This window comes from Lepidochelys kempii, chromosome 10, assembly GCF_965140265.1.
Source record: "Lepidochelys kempii isolate rLepKem1 chromosome 10, rLepKem1.hap2, whole genome shotgun sequence".
Taxonomy (NCBI): domain Eukaryota; kingdom Metazoa; phylum Chordata; order Testudines; family Cheloniidae; genus Lepidochelys; species Lepidochelys kempii.
The window spans coordinates 47050548-47075910 of NC_133265.1; the positions used below are offsets into that span (position 1 = coordinate 47050548).

Genomic DNA, 25363 nt, shown 5'->3' on the forward strand with positions numbered 1-25363 from the left:
TAAACTGGAAGCATTAATAGTTGTTAATTTTGACAGACGATTCCTAGCACCTGGAAATAAAGCCTAGCTTCCCAAGGCATGGGGGGTGCAGGGGGAGTGCAGCGAAACCAGATGGAATGCTTGTCTGCACAATTACAAGGGGAACTCCTGGATGCAGGCCTGCACTGTTGCAGCATCCACTGTGGTTGTGTGTCCTCCTCTTTTATTCGCTTGAAGGTTCCACTTCTGCTGCGTATTGAAACTTCTGCCTGAGTTGTTACTGCTACATTGTGACAGCATAAGATACTCCAATGTAGATACTCCATGTTTGTTGTGTCAGTATCTTGTACCCTTTAGGACGAGTCAGCTGTGTCAAATCCATTCTTCAGAACTGTTAGCACTCTGGTTATCAACCACTTCCCCACAATACTCGGGAGAGGTGCCCTGTTGTCACTAGTTTCCTTGGACTGAAGTTTTGTTTGAGAATGTCCTTGTTCTCTCTCTGACTGGAGTGAACTACAACCTCCCTCTCCTAGTTAGTGATGATTAATAATCAACTTGTGGCAAAAGGGAGGTGGGTTATCCCAGGACAATGGAGTGACTTGGAAGTGTTGTGAGGTACTCATCCAAATGTCTTAACTTTACCGCCTCTGTCATACTGTAGTAAGGATCCGTTACTATTCACAGTTCTCAAGTTTGTTGCTTTCATATAGTTTAAACAAAGTGATTGATTCCTAACCCCTGTGGTTATACTGGATACTTGCATGGTTTGGAACTCTTAATGGCCCATCACTTTCCTTCTTTTTTTTCCAGCCGAATTTATCTGAGTTTTAATGCCACGGTTAAATGATTGAAATGCTCCAATAACAACTGTGCGTGTGGTGGTACTGTGCAGGTTTTGGTTGTTGTGATCTCTACTCTGTGTTGTGAAGTCTCACCGCAGCTATCTCAAGTGCTCTCTGAAACTTTTTCTCCGTTCAGACGATCTCTTAAACTTTGTCTGTAGTTCATTCTTCTTGACTTGTTGGGGAAAGGAATATGGCGCAGCACATATTAGGAAGTTCAGACATGGAACTGTAGAGCCCTGTTACGGAATCTCTCACTAGATAGAATGTAACTAATTTTACACTTTGTTTTGTTTGAGGGACTAAATAGAAAAGTTCAGTCACTGGACAGAAGAGTTGTTGGCTTTGGTGGGGGTGTTTCTGCTAGCGGGAAGGAACCTCCAGGAATGTTTGGCTGGTTTTCCAGTAGAAGCTAGTAGCAATGGGCTTGATTGTGAGCTCTTACCTATAGCACACCTGGAGCTATGAGCTATAAGGCTCTCGAGGGACTTAACTCTCCTGCTCCTAGAATTCTTTCAAGTTTTAAATCTGTGCAGAAGAAGGACGATGACACTGGCCCTATATGGGTCCAATCAGGCTTGCAGATATAGGATCAATTCTGTTGTTGGTTCCATCAGGATGGGAAGGGCTGAGTAGTATCGAGTCAAGGGTGGGACAAGACCATGGGATACCTGGAGGTGTTTATTAATAAACATACAAAGGAAAGCGGGCCAGACTCCACAAAGGGGGAACTGCTAATCTGGCTTCTACTGGACAGCCTGACCAACCTGACTTGTGTACTCTACCCATCGGCACACTTGCCACTGGAGAAAGTGACGTGACTGGCAAAGCACTCGCTCTTCTTGCGCTACTGGCAGCATCCTCTATTCACATAGAGGAATCTGCTCCTCTGTGGCAAAACATGGGGGGAATGCTTGTACGAACCCAGTGACTGGAGCATCCCAGCTGCTGCTCCCTGCCAGAGAAGAGGGTGGCACTTCCCGCTAAGAGGCAGCTTCATCAGACACTGTAGCTAATGAGACAGTTCTTTACATACCTGTAGCTGTTTTTACTTTTCTGTTTTGAAGTTAGTTTGTGTCTTGACGTGTCCCTTGCAATATCCCTATCGTTATATATGCTGTGTGCCTTATGAAATGCGGGGATCTGGAAAATCCAACCACCGACGCATCGTCGTCTCCACCTTTGAATGACAACTCAATCTGCCAATCGGAACTGCCCGCTGTGTGCGATTGGTCGGATGGCGTTTCGGGGGGCGGTGTGTGCAGAGAAGCCAACAGAGCAGTAAACGCAGCAGGAGCGTGGAAGATGACAAGGAAGGTCACCTGGTGTGCAGAATCGGCGATTGGCTCCAAGAGCGATGTACAGCCACCTTTCGTAAAACTTTACCTCTCTACTTTCTATCCCCATGTTAGACAAGATCTCTCTTATTGTACTGGAGGGGTCTCTAGTGTTTATTGCTTATAAATGGGCTGACCAGTAATTGCCTGAAGCAGACAATAGACATTTCTGTTTTAAAGAGTGTAGCAGGGAGATACCTTTTTGAGATGTGAATGCTGTGAAATTGCAGGACCTCATGCCCTTCAGGTTCTCGAAGCTCACATCAGCTCTTGTTTTCTCTCCTAGATGAGATTGTCGGCAGCCTAGGTGAAGGCACTTTTGGCAAAGTTGTGGAGTGTGTGGACCATGCCAGGTATGCTATCCTTGGTCTCCAAGTGATTTACCTATCATGTACCAGTCAGTTCAGACATGGATGAGGTGGGGTGGATTTGTCCTGTCCTCTTCAGATGTTGCTGTCGCTTTTCTCTTAGATGCTGATACACATTCCCCAGCTCTTCCACACTCAGCATCTGGTGCTGAGTCTGTGGGCCTGTTTTAGTCTAGGTAGAATCATAGAATATCAGGGTTGGAAGGGACCTCAGGAGGTCATCTAGTCCAACTCCCTGCTCAAAGCAGGACCTATCCCCAACTAAATCATCCCAGCCAGGGCTTTGTCACGCCTGATCTTAAAAACTTCAAAGGGAGGAGATTCCACCACCTCCCTAGGTAATGCATTCCAGTGCTTCACCACCCTCCTAGTGAAAAAAGTTTTTCCTAATATCCAACCTAACCCTCCCCCACTGCAACTTGAGACTATTACTCCTCGTTCTGTCATCTGCTACCACCAAGAACAGTCTAGATCCATTTTCTTTGGAACCCCCTTTCAGGTAGTTGAAAGCAGCTATCAAATCCCCCTCATTCTTTTCCGCAGGCTAAACAATCCCAGTTCCCTCAGCCTCTCCTCAGAAGTCGTGTGTTCCAGTCCCCTAATCATTTTTGTTGCCCTCCGCTGGACGCTTTCCAATTTTTTCACATCCTTCTTGTAGTGTGGGGCCCAAACCTGGACACAGTACTCCAGATGAGGCCTCACCAACGTTGAATAGTGGGGAACAATCACGTCCCTCAATCTGGTGGCAGTGCCCCTACTTACACAGCCCAAAATGCCATTGGTCTTCTTGGCAACAAGGGCACACTGCTGACTCATATCCAGCTTCTCGTCCACTGTCACCCCTAGGTCCTTTTCTGCAGAACTGCTGCCTAGCCATTCGGTCCCTAGTCTGTAACGGTGCATGGGATTCTTCCATCCTAAGTGCAGGACTCTGCACTTGTCCTTGTTGAACCTCATCAGATTTCTTTTGGTCTAATACTCTAATTTGTCTAGGGCCCTCTGTATCCTATCCCTACCCTCCAGCGTATCTACCACTCCTCCCAGTTTAGTGTTGTCTTCGAACTTGCTGAGGGTGCAGTCCACTCCATCCTCCAGATCATTAATGAAGATATTGAACAAAACCAGCCCCAGGACCGATCCTTGGGGCACTCCACTTGATACCGGCTGCCAACTAGACATGGAGCTGTTGATCGCTACCTGGTGCTCTTCCTATCCCTTCAAAAAAAAGTTCCTAGCAAAGTGGGAGGGGAGAGAAGAGAGATGCTTGAGTGACCTTCTTGGTTACAACATGAGGCCATTGTATTCTGTGGCTTTCTGCAGTTCTGTTAGAAACAGTTATTCAGTATTAGTTTGCCTCAGCTTGGATTCCACTCAGTATCATCTTTTGCTATAGACAAGAATGGGCAGATCATCAAATTCCAAGCTGTTACTTTGCTGGCCTTGTTTTCCACTCAATTATATGCCCATCCTGGGTTTGCCAAAGTGATATTATCCTCTTTCTGTCAGTGTTTCTGCTATATGACTGCCCTGTGTTTACTTAGAAACTTCTCTGAACTACAGTCCTTGCCTCAAAGAGCTTAGTCATAAATGGGGCTGAAGAGAGCACAGGACTTTAGGAGGAAAGCATTCTTCCCCTTCCTGAGGTCTGTGGGGGTGGAGTCCCTCTCTTGTGCACTGTAAAATATGGAGAAGGGAAATCCCACTCCTTAAGTCCTTTGGAGGTGCACTGGAGATAATCCCTCAGAGGCCAGTGAGGAGGATGAGGAAAGCAAAGGGGTGTGGCCAGCAGTACATATGGGGATTATTTCCACCTCTCCCATCCTGTGGATATATGAGGGGCTCCCCAGTCCTTAGTACTTGCGGAGTAAGGTGTCACTTGGATAAGTGCCTTAGCCCCCAGCAAGCCTTGGGATGGTGACTGGGGACCATTCCTACAAAGTGGTTTTAGTTGCCTCTGGTGGAAGAATATGCAGATGAAGCGAGGGTGATGGATTCTCCTTGATCCTGGCTTTTCCCAAGCTGCATTTCCCAGTTTCATGCTGCAGTCAACAGCAGGGCATAGCTTACTAATACAGTGATAGGCAGCTGTGGTTTGCTCCCACTGTATGGCCAATTTGGGGAGGGGATGAAAAATGGTCAGCGTCTCCTACCTCATCCCAGGATTTATTGTAGAGACATTTTCTCATTCTCCATCCAAAAAGAAATTGGGTTAAGAATCTCAGAAACTGGGAATTGTTTTTTGCCTAGGGACAATTATTTGTTGAGGTGGTCTGGGCCACTCCACCTCTGACCCATTCCTGTGTCATCTTCCCCTCTGCAGAGGTAAATCCCAGGTGGCGCTGAAAATTATTAGAAATGTGGGAAAGTACCGAGAAGCAGCCAGACTGGAAATTAATGTCCTAAAGAAAATTAGAGAGAGAGACAAGGACAACAAATAGTAAGTTTGATATCTTGCATAGAAGCTGTTGCTGCTTAGTGCTGTCAACGTATCTACTCGGAGAGGAGGGTGGTCGGTGCAAGGTAGTGTGAGGGAGAGCCTGAGATAAGAGCATGAAAACGTAATGCCTGTCTTTTCCGTCTACCTAGAAAATGGTGTTGTCTTCTCCTTCGTCCACCCTCTGGGATTGGGAATATAGAGGGGCTTTTTTTAGTATGAATTGTGACTTATTCCTAGGTCCCTGAATATGTAATTATTGACCATTTAAATATCTGGGAATTGGGTTAATTTAGCTTTCCCTATTAACTAAACACAGTTCTTTATAGTGAAACATTCCCCGCTTCTCACCCCCTTCAGTGTAAGAATTTTGCTGCTTACACTAGGATATCTATGTCCTTGGCATCTCTGGATGATTGAGCAGGTGAATCCCAGGTTGCTTAGGGAGAAGCATGGCTGGGCTGTGTCTGAAAACTGAGTGTGTGTGTGTGCTAGTCACTTGAGGAGAAGGAGGGATGGAAATACTACTTCCTTGGAAGATTGTTGTGTGGCCAATAACATTCTTATTATCCATTCTGTCCAGTTTGTGTGTCCTGATGTCCGACTGGTTCAATTTCCATGGCCACATGTGCATCGCCTTTGAGCTTCTGGGCAAGAACACTTTTGAATTCCTGAAGGAGAATAACTTTCAGCCATATCCCCTCCCCCAGATCCGGCACATGGCATACCAGCTCTGCCATGCCTTGAGATGTAAGTTACCCAGATTCCTTTGCCACGGTTGTCTGCAGCAATGAGGTGAGTTCTACTCGCCAGCTAGTGTTTTCTTTGAGAAATGTCAGTTTGTTTTTACATGCATGTTAATAGTGTCTGAACATTTTGGCTAGTCTCACTTTTCACAGTCTGAAGAGTTTAAAATCAGGTGAGCGATTCCGATGTTTTTGGAGAACAGTGAAGGGAGGTGGATTGAGGACATGGCTTCTAGATTCACCTCAGTTTCCTCCTGAAAGAGGGGGGAAACTAAACCTTGTAAGCTTCACACAGACGAGACTTACTGCCTGTATGTGGCGAACGCGATGGGGTGACTGAAATGTATATTTAACAGTTAAAATGTGATGACATATAGTGAAGAACCTGGCTTCAAATAAGATAATTCTGTGTAGCTTAATGAAGCTGTTTGATACACAGTTGACATGGGCCATGGTGCAGCACCTTGCACTCTGGTTCAAAGTACCATCCTTTGGGGCAAGGGAGCATGTGTTCGCAGGGGGCCTATGTAACAGACATAACTGTACGGAAGGTCCAGCGCTTGATTCTTAAACTTTTCTCTCTTCTCTCCCCACCCCTCTCCGCAGTTTTACATGACAACCAGCTGACTCACACTGACCTCAAACCTGAAAACATCCTCTTTGTGAATTCTGATTTCGACACCATGTACAATGAGACCAAGGTAGGTTGTGCCTCTGAGAAAGAGGGTGAAATGATTGACCTCCTTGCCTCTTTCTGCAAGAAAAAGATTTTCCTTTTTCCCATTCTCTGGTTGAGCATGAGGGCCATCATCTCCAGTGGCTTGGACATGGGAGACAAAGTCAGGAGGCCTGCATTCTATTCCTGACTTTTCCAATCTATAAAACCCCGAAGAGTACTTGGCTACCTGGGTTAAAGAGCTTTGAGATCTGTGATGGAAGGTGCTATACAAGTGCAATGTTTCTGTATTTTGTGGCCATTTTTACTGCTAATGACATGGGCAAGGAAATCTTATTGGGATAGAGGGATCCTGTTGGAACCCCTCTCTATTCTGAAACCCCCTCTCCAGGTTCCTTATAGCTATTTCTTGTGTTGCAGAACTGTGAGGAGAAATCTATTAGGAACACAAACATCCGTGTGGCCGACTTTGGAAGTGCCACTTTTGACCATGAGCATCACACTACTATTGTTGCTACTCGGCATTACCGCCCGCCAGAGGTGATTCTGGGTGAGTGGAGTTACGTTTCTGTCTTTACTGATGGCTTTGTGGGGCATGGGCCACGGGATGCATTAGGGTAAGAATTGGGCTTCACAAGAGAGAACAGACTGGAAAAATCTCTGATTCTGGAGTGGAGAAAGGGGACAATCTACACTGGCCTATTTAGACAAAAAGTTAAACCTGCTGCTGTGATGGGTCTCTTGGGAGCAAAGGTTTGGATGGTGCTGCAGATGGGGCATTAGGACTGCTGAGGCAGCACACCTGGTCTGCATCACGTCCAAAGCCTGGAACAAAGACGACGCTTTCTTATATGCAAAATATTGTCTGTAAATACGTGCCCAGAACTTTGGGGGAGTGCTCGGCCCAGAGATGTGGGATGGCAGAGATCTGAGATGCTTGTGTGAGGTATCGCAGTTGAGTTAATCAGAGAATAACCACTTCAGCGCACAGACTGAAAAGGGGGCATCTTTCTGTTCCGGGACTCTGACTCCCAGAGGACTAAGCAGTCATCTCACCACAGAAATCCACTGGGCGTGTAGTTGAGTTTTAGGTCTCTCCAGTTTTAAAGGAAACTAGAGGCCACCAGCAAGGAATTTGTGCAAGCTCCACGTTTGTCACTGGAAGCTGTCATTTTTTCTCCTCTTCATTGCAGAGCTGGGCTGGGCACAGCCATGTGATGTCTGGAGTATTGGCTGCATTCTATTTGAGTATTACCGTGGCTTCACACTCTTTCAGGTACACTTTTGTAATGCCTTTATGCCCTTGACTGAACTGTGTAAGCTTTAGCCTTCCTTTTTAAATTGTGAAGCCCAAATCGACAATGGAATTTATGCTCCTAATTTTCATTGAACTCATTGGAAGTTAGGAGCCCAAATACCTTTGTAGATTTGGGCCTACATTTTTCTGGGTACCATGAGGAGACTATCCTACTAGTCCATCCTTGGAAGGGTGGGTTTAGACCTTCCTGTCTTCATTGTGTAACTGTTTCAAGGCTAAGAAAATAACCTAGTCGCTCTTCCTCTGCAGACTCATGAGAATCGTGAGCACCTTGTAATGATGGAAAAAATCCTTGGGCCAATCCCATCTCAGATGATCCACAAAACCCGGTAAGAACCAGATTCTGAGCTCTGAGCAGCTGACTTGGCTGTTGCATTGTTCTGGTGATGGTGGAGTAGGCGGGATACCATTTCTGATGCAGAGAGGCCATGCATCAGAATCCTAATGCTAGGGTTGTAGTTCTGGGTGGAGGTCGTAGGGTCAAGAAAAGACTTGAACTTGAAATAAAAGTAATGTTGAGTACAGGTGCTGGGAAAATTGGCCAAGCAGCCTACAGATAATGGAACCCTGTTGTTCTATACCACTAAGAGGGCCTTGCCTAGGATTTCTTCCATGCTTTTGCAGAGACAGGGCCACCGTTCCTGACAGTGAACTTTCATGCAAACAGCATCAAAATCTGAAATGTCTGTCGTTTTCTGGCAGCATGGTTCAGTGGCTAAGGCACTACAGTGGGAGTCAGGTGACCTGGGTTCTGTTCCCTGCTCTGCCGTTGACCCTAATATTTGACCTTGGGCAAGTCACTTCTCTTCTCTGTGCCTGTTTTTCCCATCTGTGAAATGGGAATGATACTTCAGTATCTTTGTAAAGTGCTTTGAAATTCCGTGGATGAAAAGTGCTATATACGAGATTTATATTCAAACCCCAAGTATTGGCTGCTAGAAATCATCTAGCTTGGCTTTAACCAGGCTCAGCTTTTAAAGACCACCTTGATTGCTGGTTGGGCTGGTAAGAATACCCAGCATATAGTTTTCTGAAGTGCTTTGGAAAAGAGGTACAGCGTCCTCTGATAGCACTGGCTGGCTTATATGTAATGTAGTTGAGTCCTAGTACCAATGTCTTGCCTTGCAGTGAGGCTACGCGTACCCCATACGTGTGTGCCCCCAGATGTCTCTTGCAGATAGGACTCTTGAATAGTTCCTTTTATTGTACAGGAAACAGAAGTACTTCCACAAGGGGGGACTGGTATGGGATGAGAACACATCAGATGGAAGATACGTCCAAGAGAACTGCAAACCACTGCGGGTATGAGACGCTGCTCTGATTTATACAGAAAGCTTAGGTGGCTCTGCAGTGGATGCTGAGATTCCTAGCTTCCACAGTGTCACCTGGCACGTTCTTGGAGTGAGATGACACTGGATGGAAATGGGGGTGCTGCTGTCAGTATCTAAATGACATGGGAGACACATAGCTTCATTCCGTATATGCAGGGAGCACCTTGGCACAAAAACAAAACCTTGCCGAGACTAGAGTGACTGGTCTGTCCCAACAGAATTGTTTTAAGCTGTATTAGCTTTTACAGAGCCTATTAACCAATGCTTTACAATCAGTCCAGATCCTGTTCCCAAATCCGCTGTAGTCGCAGTTAGTAAAGACTTCACTTTGTGTCACTGTGGCTTGGTAAGAATCAGAAATTAGGGATGGAATTGTTAGGCCACGTAGCTCCTCCTCCAGCCAGTTCAGCACTGCTCCATACGCTGTGTTCTATAGATGAGCAAGCCCCTAGAATTCCATGGTGGTAGCACAGTCCCATAGATGGGATGAGGAGTGGGAGCCTGATCTCTAACAGTGCTGAGCACTCCAGCTTCAGTTGACTTCAGTGTGAGCTGTGGATGCGCTTCGCTTCTGAAACTCGGGCCTTGGGTTCTGTACTGGATCTGTGACTGGATTGCTGTGGCCTGGGGCAAGTCTCTTTGGGTGCCTCCAATTCCCCAGCTGTGAAATAGGGACCGGGATGGTGAAAATCATCATAGAAAGATGTGCTGGTTACTTTTACTCTGCCTTTATTCTTAAGGGAAGCTGTGGACATGTCTGTCTCATGTCTGGTTAGTTTTATCCTTTGAGGCAGGACAGGGAACCCTCTCATGTGGCTGCTGCTCACTGAAAGGACTTGGGGAGAACCCTCAGCTTACAGGGAATCTAATCTTCCAAACTGTTCCAGGCAGGGAAGGCTGAGGGGATCCGTGCAGGACTGCATCTGGGCATGGCAGCCTTGGCTTTGTCTGTTGTGGGCACAAGCTGGACCCCAACCTTCCATCACAGGGCAGAGGAAGATTGGTTCCATAGACAGGGACTCAGGAGAGCTGGATTCCATTCTCTGCTCAGCTATTGACTTCCTGTGTGACATGGAGAAGTCACTTAGCCTCACTGTGCCCCAGTTCCTCCTTCTGCCCAATGAGGGTGATAGCTCTGCCCTACCTCCCAAGAGGTGTGATGATAAATACAGTACAGATTGTGAGATGCTCAGATACTGTGGTGATGGGAGCCATCATATGTACCCTTACATGGAGCCTCCACTCCAAGGATTTCTCCCTACAAGGGGGAAGTAGTATGTATGCGGGACTGGGCATCCTATGACTTCTCACCCAGGGGAGACCATCAGAGATTTGCCTGGTGTTTTTACTGGATAACAATTAATCTAATAGACAAGGATGCAGCAGGAATGTGGGAGAGATGGAAGGGGCTTCAAGATTGGCCACATCAGGCCAGAGGTGGCTCTCACCTCAACAGATGTTGCAAGGAGGGCCTGCAGTTTGGCAGACAATCACATGAGTCTGTTCCTTTCCCCCCGTAAAAAACGTGGGACTGTTGATAGGGGAACAGTGACACTTCCCTCGGCATTCTCTTCGAGCTGCTGCTGTAGCCAATAGAGGAGACACTCGCCACTGCCACAGGGTTCTACCATCCCTAGCTTTGTCTGCTCGCGGAGGAAGTAAAGGACAACCTTTGAAACTTTCTTCAAATGCCCAAAATCTCTTAACTTCCCTTGGCTTTTTTTCAGGAATAAAGGTCTGATGGTGTAGCACCCTGCCCTATCTGTAGCAGTGTTGCCAGCTCTCAAGATACATAGTGTGGAGGGTCGTGTCTAGTTTTTGCCAGATGTTTGCCTGCATTTTTCCACAGCTGAATCTGTACTATTCTATTTCAGAGCTACATGCTGTATGACTCACCGGACCATGTGCAGCTGTTTGACTTGATGAGAAGGATGTTAGAGTTTGATCCTTCCAAGAGGATCACATTCTCTGATGCTCTGCTGCATCCGTTCTTTAGCGGCCTGTCTCCAGAGGAAAGGCTGCTGTGTAGTCGAGTCTCAAACCGTGACCTGAGCAGATGACAGATGGGTGGGTGGTGAGGCCTGCTGGATTTGAACATATTCCTGGATCAGTTTGACCTCTGCTGTAGAGGCACCACGCAGCCCTCCTGTAGCGGAGAGTTCAGAGGTACTGGTGCAATGTGATATGGACCCTGGGCATGGGAGGGGGGAGGAGAAAGCTACAAGGAAAGCACAGATGTCTCATATTTATATGTTGTAAAGTTAAAATAAAGTGTTTCTTATTGTTTGATAATTTACTTGTATGAATGTGTCCAGCTATTTTTTTGATCCCACCCTGCCAGATTTTTTCTGTTAAATAAAAAGTGGTTTTATATTTCTCCACAAAATGGCATTGTTATGAATGTGACATTACTGCTTTGCTGGCTCTAGGTAGTCCATTTCCAAGCATGGATTGGACTAACCTTGCTTTGTCTTCTCCTCCATTAGCAAGTGTGTAGCAGGTTGTAAGAAAGAGGTACTGCACTGTTAATCTCACATCTGGCTGTGGTATTGGAGGGGAGGATTTGGGCAACTTTTTGATGGTTTGCTAGTCCTTCAGTAACTGCCAGGGAAATATAAATCCCTTTTCAAAACACTTGTAACTTCTGTTGTGCTTGGCTGGAGTCCTGAAGCACCTTACTCAGAAGTAACTAGTAGAATGCATGTTGGGTTTGGCTTAATTGTGCAGAATGGCTCTTTCTTACAGGTGGGGGCAAACCTTTCCCATATACATAAGTCACAGAACACATGGGAATAGTTGCACTTTATTTCAAGGCTGGTATTACCCCAGCTGCTGCATGAATTATGAAACAACAGTGTTTGTAATGATGATATGACTGAAGCATTGACTCGATTACACAGAGTTAGGGTGCAGTTGTCTTTGAACTGGGTGCCTGAAGCCAGGGCTTTTTCCATGGCTGCTGAAAAGAGGGTGCATGTTTTCTTATGACAAGCTGTGAGGGAATGATGCAGAACTTAAATCTACTGCTGGTTACTACAGAGCAGTGAAAGTTGCATTTCTGCTTTCTGGAAAAGCAAAGTCCATTCCAGTGCTTATTTACAGGCAGCTGCTTTTCCTGGGCCCTGGGAAGTGAGCTCCTGAGTATTTACTCCACTGAGTCCTGACACACTGGTGGAAATGGTCACATCGTGACAAACACTAAAAGTTAACATCCCTTAAAGCCTGCATCTTAACAAAGAGCTCTGACAAATAGGGCAAGGGGAGGCTGTATCCCTTCCTGCTGTTGTCTGTTGCATCCAGGTCTGCAGTAGCTGTGTGACAATAAAAGGGCCAAGAATCCTAAAGACTTGATCACATGGATGTGCAACAAAATGCATCTGGTCTAGGACAAGGCCAGTGATTTCATTCCTCGAGCAAGAATACAGCTCTGCTTGTCAGAAGAAAAGCAAGCACCCTTACCTTGTGCTACTTAAAAGGGAGAATGTATTATTAAGTTTAGCATAGTAACACACAAAACTTGTCCCAAAGCTGCTTAGTTGTGCTTGAGATGAGTCAATCTAGAATCTGTCAATGCCCGCACCCTTACTTAAAATCCTGTCGCTTGCCCAGAGGCATCAAGTGCTGTGGCAGTAATAACAATGACTACTTTAATTCTTTATTTAAAAAATAACCTTTGAGCAATTCTTGCTACCCCTTCTAATATGGCTGGTAGGACCTTAGCCACTGATGCACACTTGTAAGAAAAAATTAAGTGCTTCTTACCCCCTTCAAAACTTATACCCTGCTCACAAAGGACAGAGTTGAATAACCAGCCTTCAAGCTGGACAAGTTTAATATAGGAGAGGAGACAAACAGCAGGCTGTTTTCTTACAGGTGATAGCTCTGCTTTTATAAAGGAAAGTGAAAACAAGGCAGTTAGTTACAGGTACAGGGATTAGGCAGTTGCTACCTCCTCAGTACCTTAAACTAAAGCTGGCTGCAGCAGCTCTTTGATCTACAGGAGAAAGGCAGAGAAAAACCTTGGGTTGTGTTTATTTTAAAAGGATAACCCCTCACCATGCTGTCACTAACCAGCACTGCTTGCTAGGCAAGTGCCATCCCTTATTAAATGCTGTTGCATTAAGCTGAAACTAGTGTTTTACCTAAGGCATAGGTGCTCGAAGCCTTGCAGAGAAACCCACACAACCACAGCCTGTTACACCCAATTATGTTAGGGAAGAGTTTAGTCATTGAGAATCTGTGTTAGCACTAAGGCCATTAAGCATAAACCAGTGGACACAGTTTAGTAGTCTAACCCTCCGCATTGAGAAATGTGCTGAACCACAGGCCCTTTATCCTCATGAGGTAGATGAGTTCTGTGCTGTTTGGCATGGGAAGTCCTTTAACAAGACCTTATACAGCAGAGAGCTGCCTAGATACCAAATGTACCAGGGAATAAGAGCAGGGCTATTCTCCGAGGCCCCTGCCCAAACCCTGTGGGATGAAATGAAAGCTTGCCACCTCCCCCAGGGTCCATTCAATAGTGCTTTGCAGATTAGGCTGGTGTATTTTCTCATACTTCAGTAACTTGGAACACTGCTCAGGTAAACAATCTTATTTCCTTTGGAAGTCTCTTCCCAGCCACCCTCTTTTTTTACCTTGCTTGGTGCACTCAGCTATTCTATGATTTATGTTAAAAATCCTGTCACTATTCAAGTGCCAGACTTGTATCCCCCCATAACCCAGCTGGTTGAATAGGGTGCTCTGCATGCAGTTTCTTCATGAGTTCAGTTACTGAATACCCAAGCAGCAGCTGCAATTGTTTCACACAGAACAGCTGCTCTACACTTCAGCAAAAGAAGATCTCCCTCCCCTGGGAAAGGCACCAGCAGAAGCTTTGAAGTCTGTCAGTGCCAGACAGACCTACCACACCAGTAGAGTCCCATGCTGAAGGCAGAACTTTGAACTTTAAGCACAGCCTATGCTCCCAGCAAACAGTAGCAGAGGAACTTAGCTCTGTTTTGCTAGGACAGGGCTCAAGGATTCCTCACCTCTCTCTTCTCTGCCTCTACAGGAAACCCTCAGGCAGAGAGCACTGTTTTGGTCCAAGTTTAATATTTCTCATCACTAGCCCCTGATAGTTTGGCACTTTTAGAGACAAGAAAAGGTCCAGCGTGATAGATCTACAGAGCCACCCAAAGCTTCATCAAATCACTTCTTACTCGAGGCAGTGCCATGAAGACAAATGCTTTCCTTGCAGCATATAGGAAAAAAAAATCAGCCGCCCAAAACCAGCTAGCAAACTAAACAGGGTGAGACTACCTACAGTAATTCAGGTCAGAGTTTTCTGACCTTCCCCTCAAGTGTGATGTCACTGGAAAGCTTAAAGCTTTCTGAAAGCCGCATGCTACAACAGTGGTCACTACCAGTGGTGATGCCTGGGGTATAGGGGCCCAGCTTTCAGTGCACTAGTGCATGCAGGGGCAATACAGCCTAACACAGCAGCTTGCCAAGCACAGTAGCATTCACTGTAGTACTACCATCATCATCTGGGCCCAGGAGGCCCTACAGTTAGTAGTGCTACACGGAGCTGACAAGCGGGCCTGGAGGAACGAGTTAACATAAGCCTTCCATAACACCCCTAACGCAGAGCGCGCGCGCGGCTGTCTTTGTATACTAAGACAAACAGCATTTGACTCATCTTTACAGTTTGCATAACCAGGGGAGGCAAGTGCCCTATGATTTCCACTGACTCCATTGAGATCCATGTGGAACAGTGCATTAGAACAAAGCACATATGCTTTTTAGGAGGGAGAATCCTCCCCCAGACGTGGCTGTTGCTCCCAAAGGGACTGGAATATTATATGTCTTGTGAAGCATGGCATTCAGGTGCAGGGTGTGCTGCGGGTGGCCACTGAGGCTCTACAATAATATATCCAAACACTACCTGTGCTGAGCACAAGGTATTAAAGAAAAGAGGGTAACATCTGCCTGTTCCCCTCGCATCTTCTCCGAATCACTGCGGTTACTCAGCTCGCTGGAGAAATAAAACCCACCTTAGGAAAATGCCCTTCCCAAAGCACTGTCTGGTGGAAGGACACCATGGTAAACACCTCACTCCGGGCAGCATTCACTCAGCAAGCAGTCAAGGAACAAAAGCTTTACACCCGCTTTCTAAATAGGGAGCCCCATCCACAAGGGCCGGGCAGCTCCAGGAAGAGATTTAACTATAATTGCTCTCATAAACATAAAAGAAAATAAAGAACAAAATCAAAACAGTAAAACTGCAACAAAGACATTTCTACATTATCATTGAGGGGTACTGCTCCTGAAAGGGGCCCCTTGCTGGGCACAAATTCCCCCCCCTCCCCAAAGAAGTACTAAAAAAAACAGAGCATCATCTTGTAAACCTCCAAGCTGTCGGACAGTCGCTTGCATCTGTAAACAAACCCTCTCACCCACTTTAACCATTCTCTGGCTGGTGACCAGGTGCTGGGCAGCAGGCGCTGCCTTTCCCAGTGTTAGATACCAGCTTCTTCCACATTCCTTCATCCAATGGCATGAGGGAGAGAGAGAAAGCATCTTGCAGTAACATTTGCTCCCTTAGTTTTTTTTTGTTTTTAATACGCATATTTCTTCTGGAAGAAAACTCCAGCACTTCACATCCTTAAGGCGTCAAGAGTTTACTTGTCAGGATCCTTTATACAGCTTGCTAGGCAGGACTCCGCCCCATCTCCCCCTCCAGGGCTGATACACTGCAGGGTCTGCTCTATGTTGAATGCAATGGAATGACAAATTTGCAGCCAAAGGGTGAGTGGTAGTTTATTCCCACTTCCTGAAAGACTTTCTGCGGAATGCCAATGTCGCACAGATATACTCGCCCTGCCCTCTCACCCAGGGGCAGGGGCAGGCCCAAGGCCAGTGACCACTTGGCATCAATGCCCTGCTCCATTTCACTCATAGGAGGGTCTATGCTGAGGACAGGGGCTCGGTTCTGGTTGGCCCAGTCCACAGCTGCTTTGTACCAAGGCTGATCTCTCAGGAAAGCATTTTCATGACAATCCAGGCAGTTTATCACCAGGTCAACAGGGGTATCTGGGAGATCTGAAAGAAACATGCGTGTTTTAATGTGCATCCAGGACCAGCGTAAGAGAGAACCTCCCCTCCACAGAAACTGCAGCGGCCTACAAAGAACCGTACTCCTACCTCCCGCCCTGCATCTCCAGGAGAATTCTTCCAATCTCCCTACAGAGCAAGAGGCCTAGAGGTGGCCCATTTTAGCGCTCAGAAGCAGCACTGTAACAACAGACTTTGCCAGTTAGATATAGACTCTCCCATAGCCGTCTGCCAATGGAACTCAAAGGCTTGAGTTGCAGGTTGGCAATTTCTGCTCATCATGCTGAAGTGTGGCACTTTTGGGATGGACGTGGTTGAGACTGATCAGTTTTGAACCCAGGCCTCCGGAGAGACATCACTTCAATGAACCAGCTGGCCCTCTGAAGAGGCCACCTTCCAGAACAGCTCTATCACTGAACGTCTGATTACATGGTAGTACCTGCAGTGTAACACCAGGTTCTAATGTGGAGTGTCTTGTTGTGTAAAGCCTGGCCTGGGGACTGGTGTGCCACTATTCCTCTCCTCCTGCCCGCTAGGGCCCCACATAATGAGTTTTAGGTCTAACCTTTGTCAAGCTCTAAACATGCTTTAATTTGGTGGGGAAAGTTCCCTGGATTCTAATTGAAACTACTGCCAGGAAATCTTATAAAACCACCAACGCTTTTGTAAACCCTACCCCAAAAATATGATTTGCTCAGCTGAGCCACCACAGCTCTGCAGGTATCAGTGGTATGTCATTGTCACTAACGATCCATTAAAAAACTGGGGGGGGCGGGGGGAGGTTGGTTTACCAGCCAGAGAAGTAGAAAACAGGGAAGGACAGGGCATTTTGGAGAATCTGCCATTGGTTAGGCAGCAGGTGTGGTGCAACCGCTGCTTGTCACGCTGATCAGTACTGCCTCGTCGTTTTCTTGTACTTCTCCCACATCATCTGTTTGTTGTATTGACCTGTTGTCTCATCTTAAACTTGGATTGCAAACTCTTTGTTACATGTGTGCGTTAGGTGCTGAACGCACCCAGTGGAGACCTGATCCATGGCAGGGGTCCCTAGGTGCTATAGTAATATAAATAATTTCACAGATGGTTTTCGTTCTAGGGTTTGTTTCTTCCAGAAGAGGAAAAAAAACACCACACAATAAATTTTAAAAACTTGTGTCCTTAGAGCCAATACCACTGAAAATCCAATTTCCCCCCACTAGATTCGAGCAGATCCCTGAAACAATATGTTGAAGCAGTTAATATTAGGGCTGTCGATTAATCGCAGTTAACTCATGCGATTAACTAAAAATAATTAAATCGTGATTAATCGCAGTTTTAATCACCCTGTTAAACAGAATACCAATTGAAATTTATTAAATATTTTGGATGTTTTTCTACATTTTCTCATATATTGTATTCCATGCTGTAACTGAAATCGAAGTGTATATTATTTTTATTACATATATTTGCACTGTAAAAATGATAAACAAAAGAAATAGTATTTTTCGATTCACCTCATACAAGTAACATAACAGAGACCTGGTGGAATAGTAGTCATGACTGGGCTACAGGTATTGAAGGGTATGTGCTGTTTAGGAAAGACCGAAATAAAGGTAAAGGTGGTGGAGTAGCACTATATATCAATGATGAGATAGAATGTAAAGAAATAAGAAGCGATGAAATGGATATGACTGAGTCTGTCTGGGCAACAATTAAATTGGGGAAGATTACTATTAGAGCCTCCCCTGGGATAGTGCTTGGGGTGTGCTATAGACCGCCGGGATCTAATTTGGATATGGATAGAGCCCTTTTTAATGTTTTTAATAAAGTAAATACTAATGGAAACTGTGTGATCATGGGAGACTTTAACTTCCCAGATATAGACTGGAGGACGAGTGCTAGTAATAATAATAGGGCTCAGATTTTCCTAGATGCGATAGCTGATGGATTCCTTCAGCAAGTAGTTGCTGAACCGACTAGAGGGGATGCCATTTTAGATTTGGTCTTGGTGAGTAATGAGGACCTCATAGAGGAAATGGTTGTAGGGGATAATCTTGGCTCAAGTGATCATGAGCTAATTCAGTTCAAACTGAATGGAAGGATTAACAAAAATAAATCTGCAACTAGGGTTTTTGATTTCAAAAGGGCTGACTTTCAAAAATTAAGGAAATTAGTTAGGGAAGTGGATTGGACTGAAGAATTTATGGGTTTAAAGGTAGAGGAGGCCTGGGATTATTTTAAATTAAAGCTGCAGAAGCTATCGGAAGCCTGCATCCCAAGAAAGGGGAAAAAATTCATAGGCAGGAGTTGTAGACCAAGCTGGATGAGCAAGCATCTTAGAGAGGTAATTAAGAAAAAGCAGAAAGCATATAGGGAGTGGAAGAAGGGAGGGATCAGTAAGGAAAGCTACCTTATTGAGGTCAGAATATGTAGGGATAAAGTGAGACAGGCTAAAAGTCAAGTAGAGTTGGACCTTGCAAAGGGAATTAAAACCAATAGTAAAAGGTTCTATAGTCATATAAATAGGAAGAAAACAAAGAAAGAAGAAGTGGGACCGCTAAAAACTGAGGATGGAGTGGAGGTCAAGGATAATCTAGGCATGGCCCAATATCTAAACAAATACTTTGCCTCAGTCTTTAATAAGACTAAAGAGGATCTTAGGGATAATGGTAGCATGATAAATGGGAATGAGGATATGGAGGTAGACATCACCATATCTGAGGTAGAAGCGAAACTCAAACAGCTTAATGGGACTAAATCGGGGGGCCCAGATAATCTTCATCCAAGAATATTAAAAGAATTGGCACAAGAAATTGCAAGCCCATTAGCAAGAATTTTTAATGAATCTGTAAACTCAGGGGTTGTACCGTATGATTGGAGAATTGCTAACATAGTTCCTATTTTTAAGAAAGGGGAAAAAAGTGATCCAAGTAATTATAGGCCTGTTAGTTTGACATCTGTAGTATGCAAGGTCTTGGAAAAAATTTTGAAGGAGAAGGTAGTTAAGGACATTGAAGTCAATGGTAAATGGGACAAAATACAACATGGTTTTACAAAAGGTAGATCGTGCCAAACCAACCTGATCTCCTTCTTTGAGAGAGTAACAGATTTTTTAGATAAAGGAAACGCAGTGGATCTAATTTACTTAGATTTTAGTAAGGCGTTTGATACTGTGCCACATGGGGAATTATTAGTTAAATTGGATAAGATGGGCATCAATAGGAAAATTGAAAGGTGGATAGGGAATTGGTTAAAGGGGAGACTACAACGGGTCCTACTGAAAGGTGAACTGTCAAGTTGGAGGGAGGTTACCAGTGGAGTTCCTCAAGGATCAGTTTTGGGACCAATCTTATTTAATCTTTTTATTACTGACCTGGGCACAAAAAGTGGGAGTGTGCTAATAAAGTTTGCAGATGATACAAAGCTGGGAGGTATTGCTAATTTAGAGAAGGACAGGGATACCCTACAGGAGGATCTGGATGACCTTGTAAACTGGAGTAATAGGAATAGGATGAAATTTAATAGTGAGAAGTGCAAGGTCATGCATTTAGGGATTAATAACAAGAATTTTAGTTATAAGCTAGGGACGCATCAACTAGAAGTAACGGAGGAGGAAAAGGACCTTGGAGTATTGGTTGATCATAGGATGACTATGAGCTGCCAATGTGATATGGCTGTGAAAAAAGCTAATGTCGTCTTGGGATGCATCAGGAGAGGTATTTCCAGTAGGGATAAGGAGGTTTTAGTACCGTTATATAAGGCACTGGTGAGACCTCACCTGGAATACTGTGTGCAGTTCTGGTCTCCCATGTTTAAGAAGGATGAATTCAAACTGGAACAGGTACAGAGAAGGGCTACTAGGATGATCCGAGGAATGGAAAACTTGTCTTATGAAAGGAGACTCAGGGAGCTTGGCTTGTTTAGCCTAACTAAAAGAAGGTTGAGGGGAGATATGATTGCTCTCTATAAATATATCAGAGGGATAAATACCAGAGAGGGAGAGGAATTATTTAAACTCAGTACCAATGTGGACACAAGAACAAATGGATATAAACTGGCCACTAGGAAATTTAGATTAGAAATTAGACGAAGGTTTCTAACCATCAGAGGAGTGAAGTTTTGGAATAGCCTTCCGAGGGAAGTAGTGGGGGCAAAAGATCTATCTTGCTTTAAGATTAAACTCGATAAGTTTATGGAGGAGATGGTATGATGGGATAACATGGTTTTGGTAATTAAATATTCATGGTAAATAGGCCTAATGGCCTGTGATGGGTTTTTAGATGGGGTAAGATCCAAGTTACCCGGGAAAGAATTTTCTGTAGTATCTGGCTGATGAATCTTGCCCATATGCTCAGGGTTTAGCTGATCGCCATATTTGGGGTCGGGAAGGAATTTTCCTCCAGGGCAGATTGGAAGGCCCTGGAGGTTTTTCGCCTTCCTCTGTAGCATGGGGCACGGGTCACTTGCTGGAGGATTCTCTGCTCCTTGAGGTCTTCAGACTACAATTTGAGGACTTCAATAGCACAGATATAGGTGTGAGGTCTTTTTTAGGAGTGGTGGGTGAAATTTTGTGGCCTGCATTGTGCAGGAGGTCGGACTAGATGATCATAATGGTCCCTTCTGACCTAAATATCTATGAATCTATCTATGAAAAAGTACTGTAGTGCAATCTCTGTCCTGAAAGTGCAATTTACAAATGTAGATTTTTTTTTTGTTACATAACATAACTCAACAACAAAACAATGTAAAACTTTATAGAGCCTATAAATCCACTCAGTCCTACTTCTTGTTCAGCCAATTGCTAAGATAAACAAGTTTGTTCACATTTATGGGAGATACTGCTGCCTGCTTCTTATTTACAATGTCACCAGAAAGTGAGAACAGGCATTTGCATGCCACTTTCGTAGGCAGCATTGCAAGGTATTTACATGCCAGATATGCTAAACATTTGTATGCACCTTCATGCTTCAGCCACCATTCCAGAGGACATGCTTCCATGCTGATGATGATCATTAAATAAATAATGAATTAAATTTCTGACTGAACTCCTTGAGGGAGAATTGTATGTCCCCTGCTCTGTTTTACCTGCATTATGCAATCTATTTCATGTTACAGCAGTCTCGGAGAATGACCCAGCACATGGTTGTTTGATTTACGAACACTGTCACTGCAGACTTGACAAAACGCAAAGAAGGTACCAATGTGAGATTTCTAACAATAGCTACAGCAGTTGACCCAAGATTTAAGAATCTGAAGTGCCATCCAAAATCTGAGAGGGATGAGGTGTGGAGCATGCTTTCAGTAATCTTAAAAGAGCAACACTCTGATGCGGAAACTACAGAACCCGAACCACCACCTAACCCCGCCCCCCCAAAAAAAACCAAACCAAAACAAAACTTTTTGCTGGTGACTCAGAGGATGAAAATGAACATGCATCAGTCTGCTCTACTTTGGATCGTTATCAAGCAGAACCCGTCAAAAGCATGGACGCATGTCCCCTGGAATGGTGGTAGAAGCATGAAGTGACATATGAATCTTTAGCGCATCTGGCATGTAAATATCTTGCTACGCCGGCTACAACAGTGCCATGCGAACGCCTGTTCTCACTTTCAGGTGACATTGTAAACAAGAAGCGGGCAACATTATCTCCTTCAAGTGTAACCAAACTTGTTTGTCTGAGTGATTGGCTGAACAAGAAATAAGACTGAGTGGACTTGCAGGCTCTAAAATTTTACAGTTTTATTTTGAATGCAGTTTTTTGTAAGTTCAACTTCCATGCTAAAGAGATTGCACTACAGTACTTGTATTAGTGAATTGAAAAATACTATTTTTTTTGTTTTTTACAGTGCAAATACTTGTAATAAAAAATAAATACAAAGTACTTTATACTTTGTATTGTGTTGTAATTTGAAATCAATATATTTGAAAATGTAGAAAACATCCAAAAATATTTAAATAAATGGTATTCTATTATTGTTTAACAATGTGATTTATTGCAATTAATTTTGTTAATTGCACGATTAATCACCATTAATTTTTTAATCGCTTGACAGCCCTAGATAATATTAGAGGAAACTAAAAGGCCTGCACTTAGCTGACATCAGAGGAAACTAAAAGGCCTGCACTTAGCTGACATCAGGGGTAAGATGATTGAGACCATTCAGCTTCCAGTTGTTACGACCAACACTCAGGCTAACTTTATTTTCAGTTATTTGCAACTTTGGTGTAATGAATAAGAAAAAGATGATGATCTGAAGTGAACTAAAGATTTGATGCAGATTCGCAATGACTCTAGTAAGGGCATGCCTATACTGGTGATATTTGTACCAGCATAGTTACGCTGACATAGATGCATCAGTCCAATATCAACAGGACAGGCTCTAAGGCAAATAATCAAAAAAATGAATCACACGATTAATTGTGCAGTTAAATAATAACAGAATACCATTTATTTAAATATTTTTGAATGTTTTCTACATTTTCAAATACTTTGATTTCAATTTCAACACAGAATATAGTGTACAGTGCTCACTTTATTTTTAATACAAATATTTGCACTGTAAAAAACAAAATAAATAGTATATTTCAATGTACCTCATACAAGTACTGTAATGCAATCTCTATCATGAAAGTGCAATTTACAAATGTAGAATTATGAACAAAAAAATAACTGCATTCAAAAATAAAACAATGTAAAACTTTAGCGCCTACAAGTCCACTCAGTCCTCCTTCAGCATATTGCTCAGACAAACAAGTCTGGTTACATTTGCAGGAGATAATAGTGCCCGCTTCTTGTTTACAACGTCACCAGAAAGTGAGAACAGGCGTTCGCATGGCACCCTTGTAACCGGCGTCGCAAGATATTTACATGCCAGATGCATTAAAGATTCATGCATCCCTTCATGCTTCAACCACCATCCCAGAGGACGTGTCCGTGCTGATGACTGGTTCTGCTCAATAACGATCCAAAGCAGAGCGGACCGACGCATGTTCATTTTCATCATCTGAGTCAGATGCCACCAGCAGAAGGTTGATTTTTTTTTTTTTTTGGTGGTTCGGGTTCTGTAGTTTCCGCATCAGAGTGTTGCTCTTTTAAGATTACTGAAAGCATGCTCCACACCTCGTCCCTCTCAGATTTTGGACGGCACTTCAGATTCTTAAACCTTGGGTCTAGTGCTGTGGCTATTGTTAGAAATCTCACATTGGTACCTTCTTTGCATTTTGTCAAATCTGCAGTGACAGTGTTCGTAAATCAAACAACATGTGCTGGGTCATCCTCCGAAACTGCTGTAACATGAAATAGATGGCACAATGCAGGTAAAACAGAGCAGGGGACATACAATTCTCCCCCAAGGAGTTCAGTCACAAATTTAATAAACACATAATTTTCTTAACAAACATCAACATGGAAGCATGTCCTCCAGAACGATGGCTGAAGCATGAAGGGGCATACGAATGTGTAGCATATCTGGCAGGTAAATACCTTGCAACGCCAGGTACAAAAGTGCCATGCAAACACCTGTTCTCGTTTTCAGGTGACGTTGTAAATAAGAAGCAGGCAGCAGTATCTCCCATAAATGTAAACAAACTTGTTAGTCTTAGCGATTGACTGAACGAGAAGTAAGGACTGAGTGGACTTGTAGGCTCTAAAGTTTTACATTGTTTTGTTTTTGAGTGCAGTTCTGTAACAAACAAAAATTATCTACATTTGTAAATTACACGTTCATGATAGAGATTGCACTACAATACTTGTATGAGGTGAATGGAAAAATACGATTTTTTTAATCATTTTTACAGTGCAAATATTTGTAATAAAAATAATAGAATACAAAGTGTACACTGCTCACTTTATGTGTTGTAATAGAAATCAATATATTTGAAAATGTAGAAAAACATTCAAAAATATTTAATAAATTTCAATTGGTATTCTATTGTTTAACAGTGCGATTTATCGCAATTAATTTTTTTAATCGCAGTTAATTTTTTTGAGTTAATCGCGTGAGTTAATTGCGATTAATCAACAGCCCTACAAATAATCCATAGGTATGTAAAAGGAGGGAATGCCACTGGTGACCACCAAGTGGTGCCACTGAACTAAGAATACACGACAGTGTTAGAATAAACACGCTCAATTAGACAGACAGGAAAAATGGGTTACTCACCTGTACAGTTACCATTGTTCTTCGGGATGTGTTGTGCACATATACTTTCCACTGAGACGTGAGTGCATTGTATGCACACACCCCTACAGCGGAACATTTCTGTGCACAATCACTCGAAGGAAAACTTGATGCTACAATGGTGCAGGCCTTCAGTGCTGCTCTCATAAGTGGGACCCGTTTCAGCATGAGCTTCTGCACGTTGCTCAGCGTCTCAGCTCAGACCCAGCTTTCACCAAAGCCTAACACTGCTTACCTTTGACACTGGACACCTGCTGGCCTTGGGTCTTGCTGAAGAGGTTCAGCTCATTAGTGATGGATTCCAGCATCTTGACAAAGTTGGGCAGGAAGAGAATGACATGAACGTCATGGTTGGAAAGATGCCGTCCACAACTGATTCCCTGGGCCCCCTTCACGTGGGGGCCGCACAGCAGAGCCACCGTGGGTCGCTGGTGAACATTTTTAGGATTCAACCTGAAACACAGAGAGGGGGAAACCATTAAAACCCAAGCGTCTTCTGCATTCTTTCCGTGGGAAGGTGATGACAATGGAATCTAAAGCATGGAGGTCCCAGAAATCTCCCTAAGCTGTTTAACAATCTGAAGATGAGGAACCCAGAGTCCTCCTGCTCTGGAAAGACACGTATATATGCGGTGACAGCATCTCAATCTGTCCAGCACTTAAGCACTGGGAAATTACTGATGACCTACCTGCTCCACTTCAGGGTTTCCCTCAAAAGGTAAAACAGACAGCAAAACTCTGGAACCTTGCAGCACTATTCTATTCATCTCATCAATACGTTTGTCCACACGGGCTCTGTTTCAAAACAAGGGGCACTTCCACTGGATGCTTAGAAGGTGTTGCAGTTCAAGCAGGTTTGAGTTCTATGGTTTCACCTTTTTCTTTGTTTGGCTCTCTTTTTCTGAGGCTTTGCTGTGAGACCATTGGTCTATAGTAGCATACAATGCAACACAGCGAGAATAAAAGCGTTAATGAATCTAAACTTAGGGGTTGTACCGTATGACTGGAGAATTGCTAACATAGTTCCTATTTTTAAGAAAGGGAAAAAAGTGTGATCCAGGTAACTACAGGCCTG

General features: G+C 44.1%; 2 protein-coding genes across 5 annotated transcripts in view; one reads left to right on the forward strand and one right to left on the reverse strand.

Annotated features, from left to right (window-relative positions):
* The window catches only part of CLK3 (CDC like kinase 3), a 28237-nt gene extending 16907 nt beyond the window's left edge, over positions 1-11330 (forward strand). For both annotated transcript variants that reach the window (XM_073363279.1, XM_073363280.1), the window contains exons 4-13: positions 2090-2183; positions 2448-2514; positions 4850-4966; positions 5547-5713; positions 6316-6410; positions 6806-6935; positions 7579-7661; positions 7953-8032; positions 8915-9005; positions 10909-11330. In XM_073363279.1, coding sequence (XP_073219380.1) covers positions 2090-2183; positions 2448-2514; positions 4850-4966; positions 5547-5713; positions 6316-6410; positions 6806-6935; positions 7579-7661; positions 7953-8032; positions 8915-9005; positions 10909-11094 — 1110 coding nt within the window. In that variant the 3' untranslated portion in view covers positions 11095-11330. The remainder of the gene's footprint in view (positions 1-2089; positions 2184-2447; positions 2515-4849; positions 4967-5546; positions 5714-6315; positions 6411-6805; positions 6936-7578; positions 7662-7952; positions 8033-8914; positions 9006-10908) is intronic.
* Positions 11033-25363, reverse strand: part of EDC3 (enhancer of mRNA decapping 3) — a 68525-nt gene continuing 54194 nt past the window's right edge. For all 3 annotated transcript variants that reach the window (XM_073363276.1, XM_073363277.1, XM_073363278.1), the window contains 2 exons: positions 24524-24741; positions 11033-16117 (listed from right to left, as the gene is read on the reverse strand). In XM_073363276.1, coding sequence (XP_073219377.1) covers positions 15783-16117; positions 24524-24741 — 553 coding nt within the window. In that variant the 3' untranslated portion in view covers positions 11033-15782. The remainder of the gene's footprint in view (positions 16118-24523; positions 24742-25363) is intronic.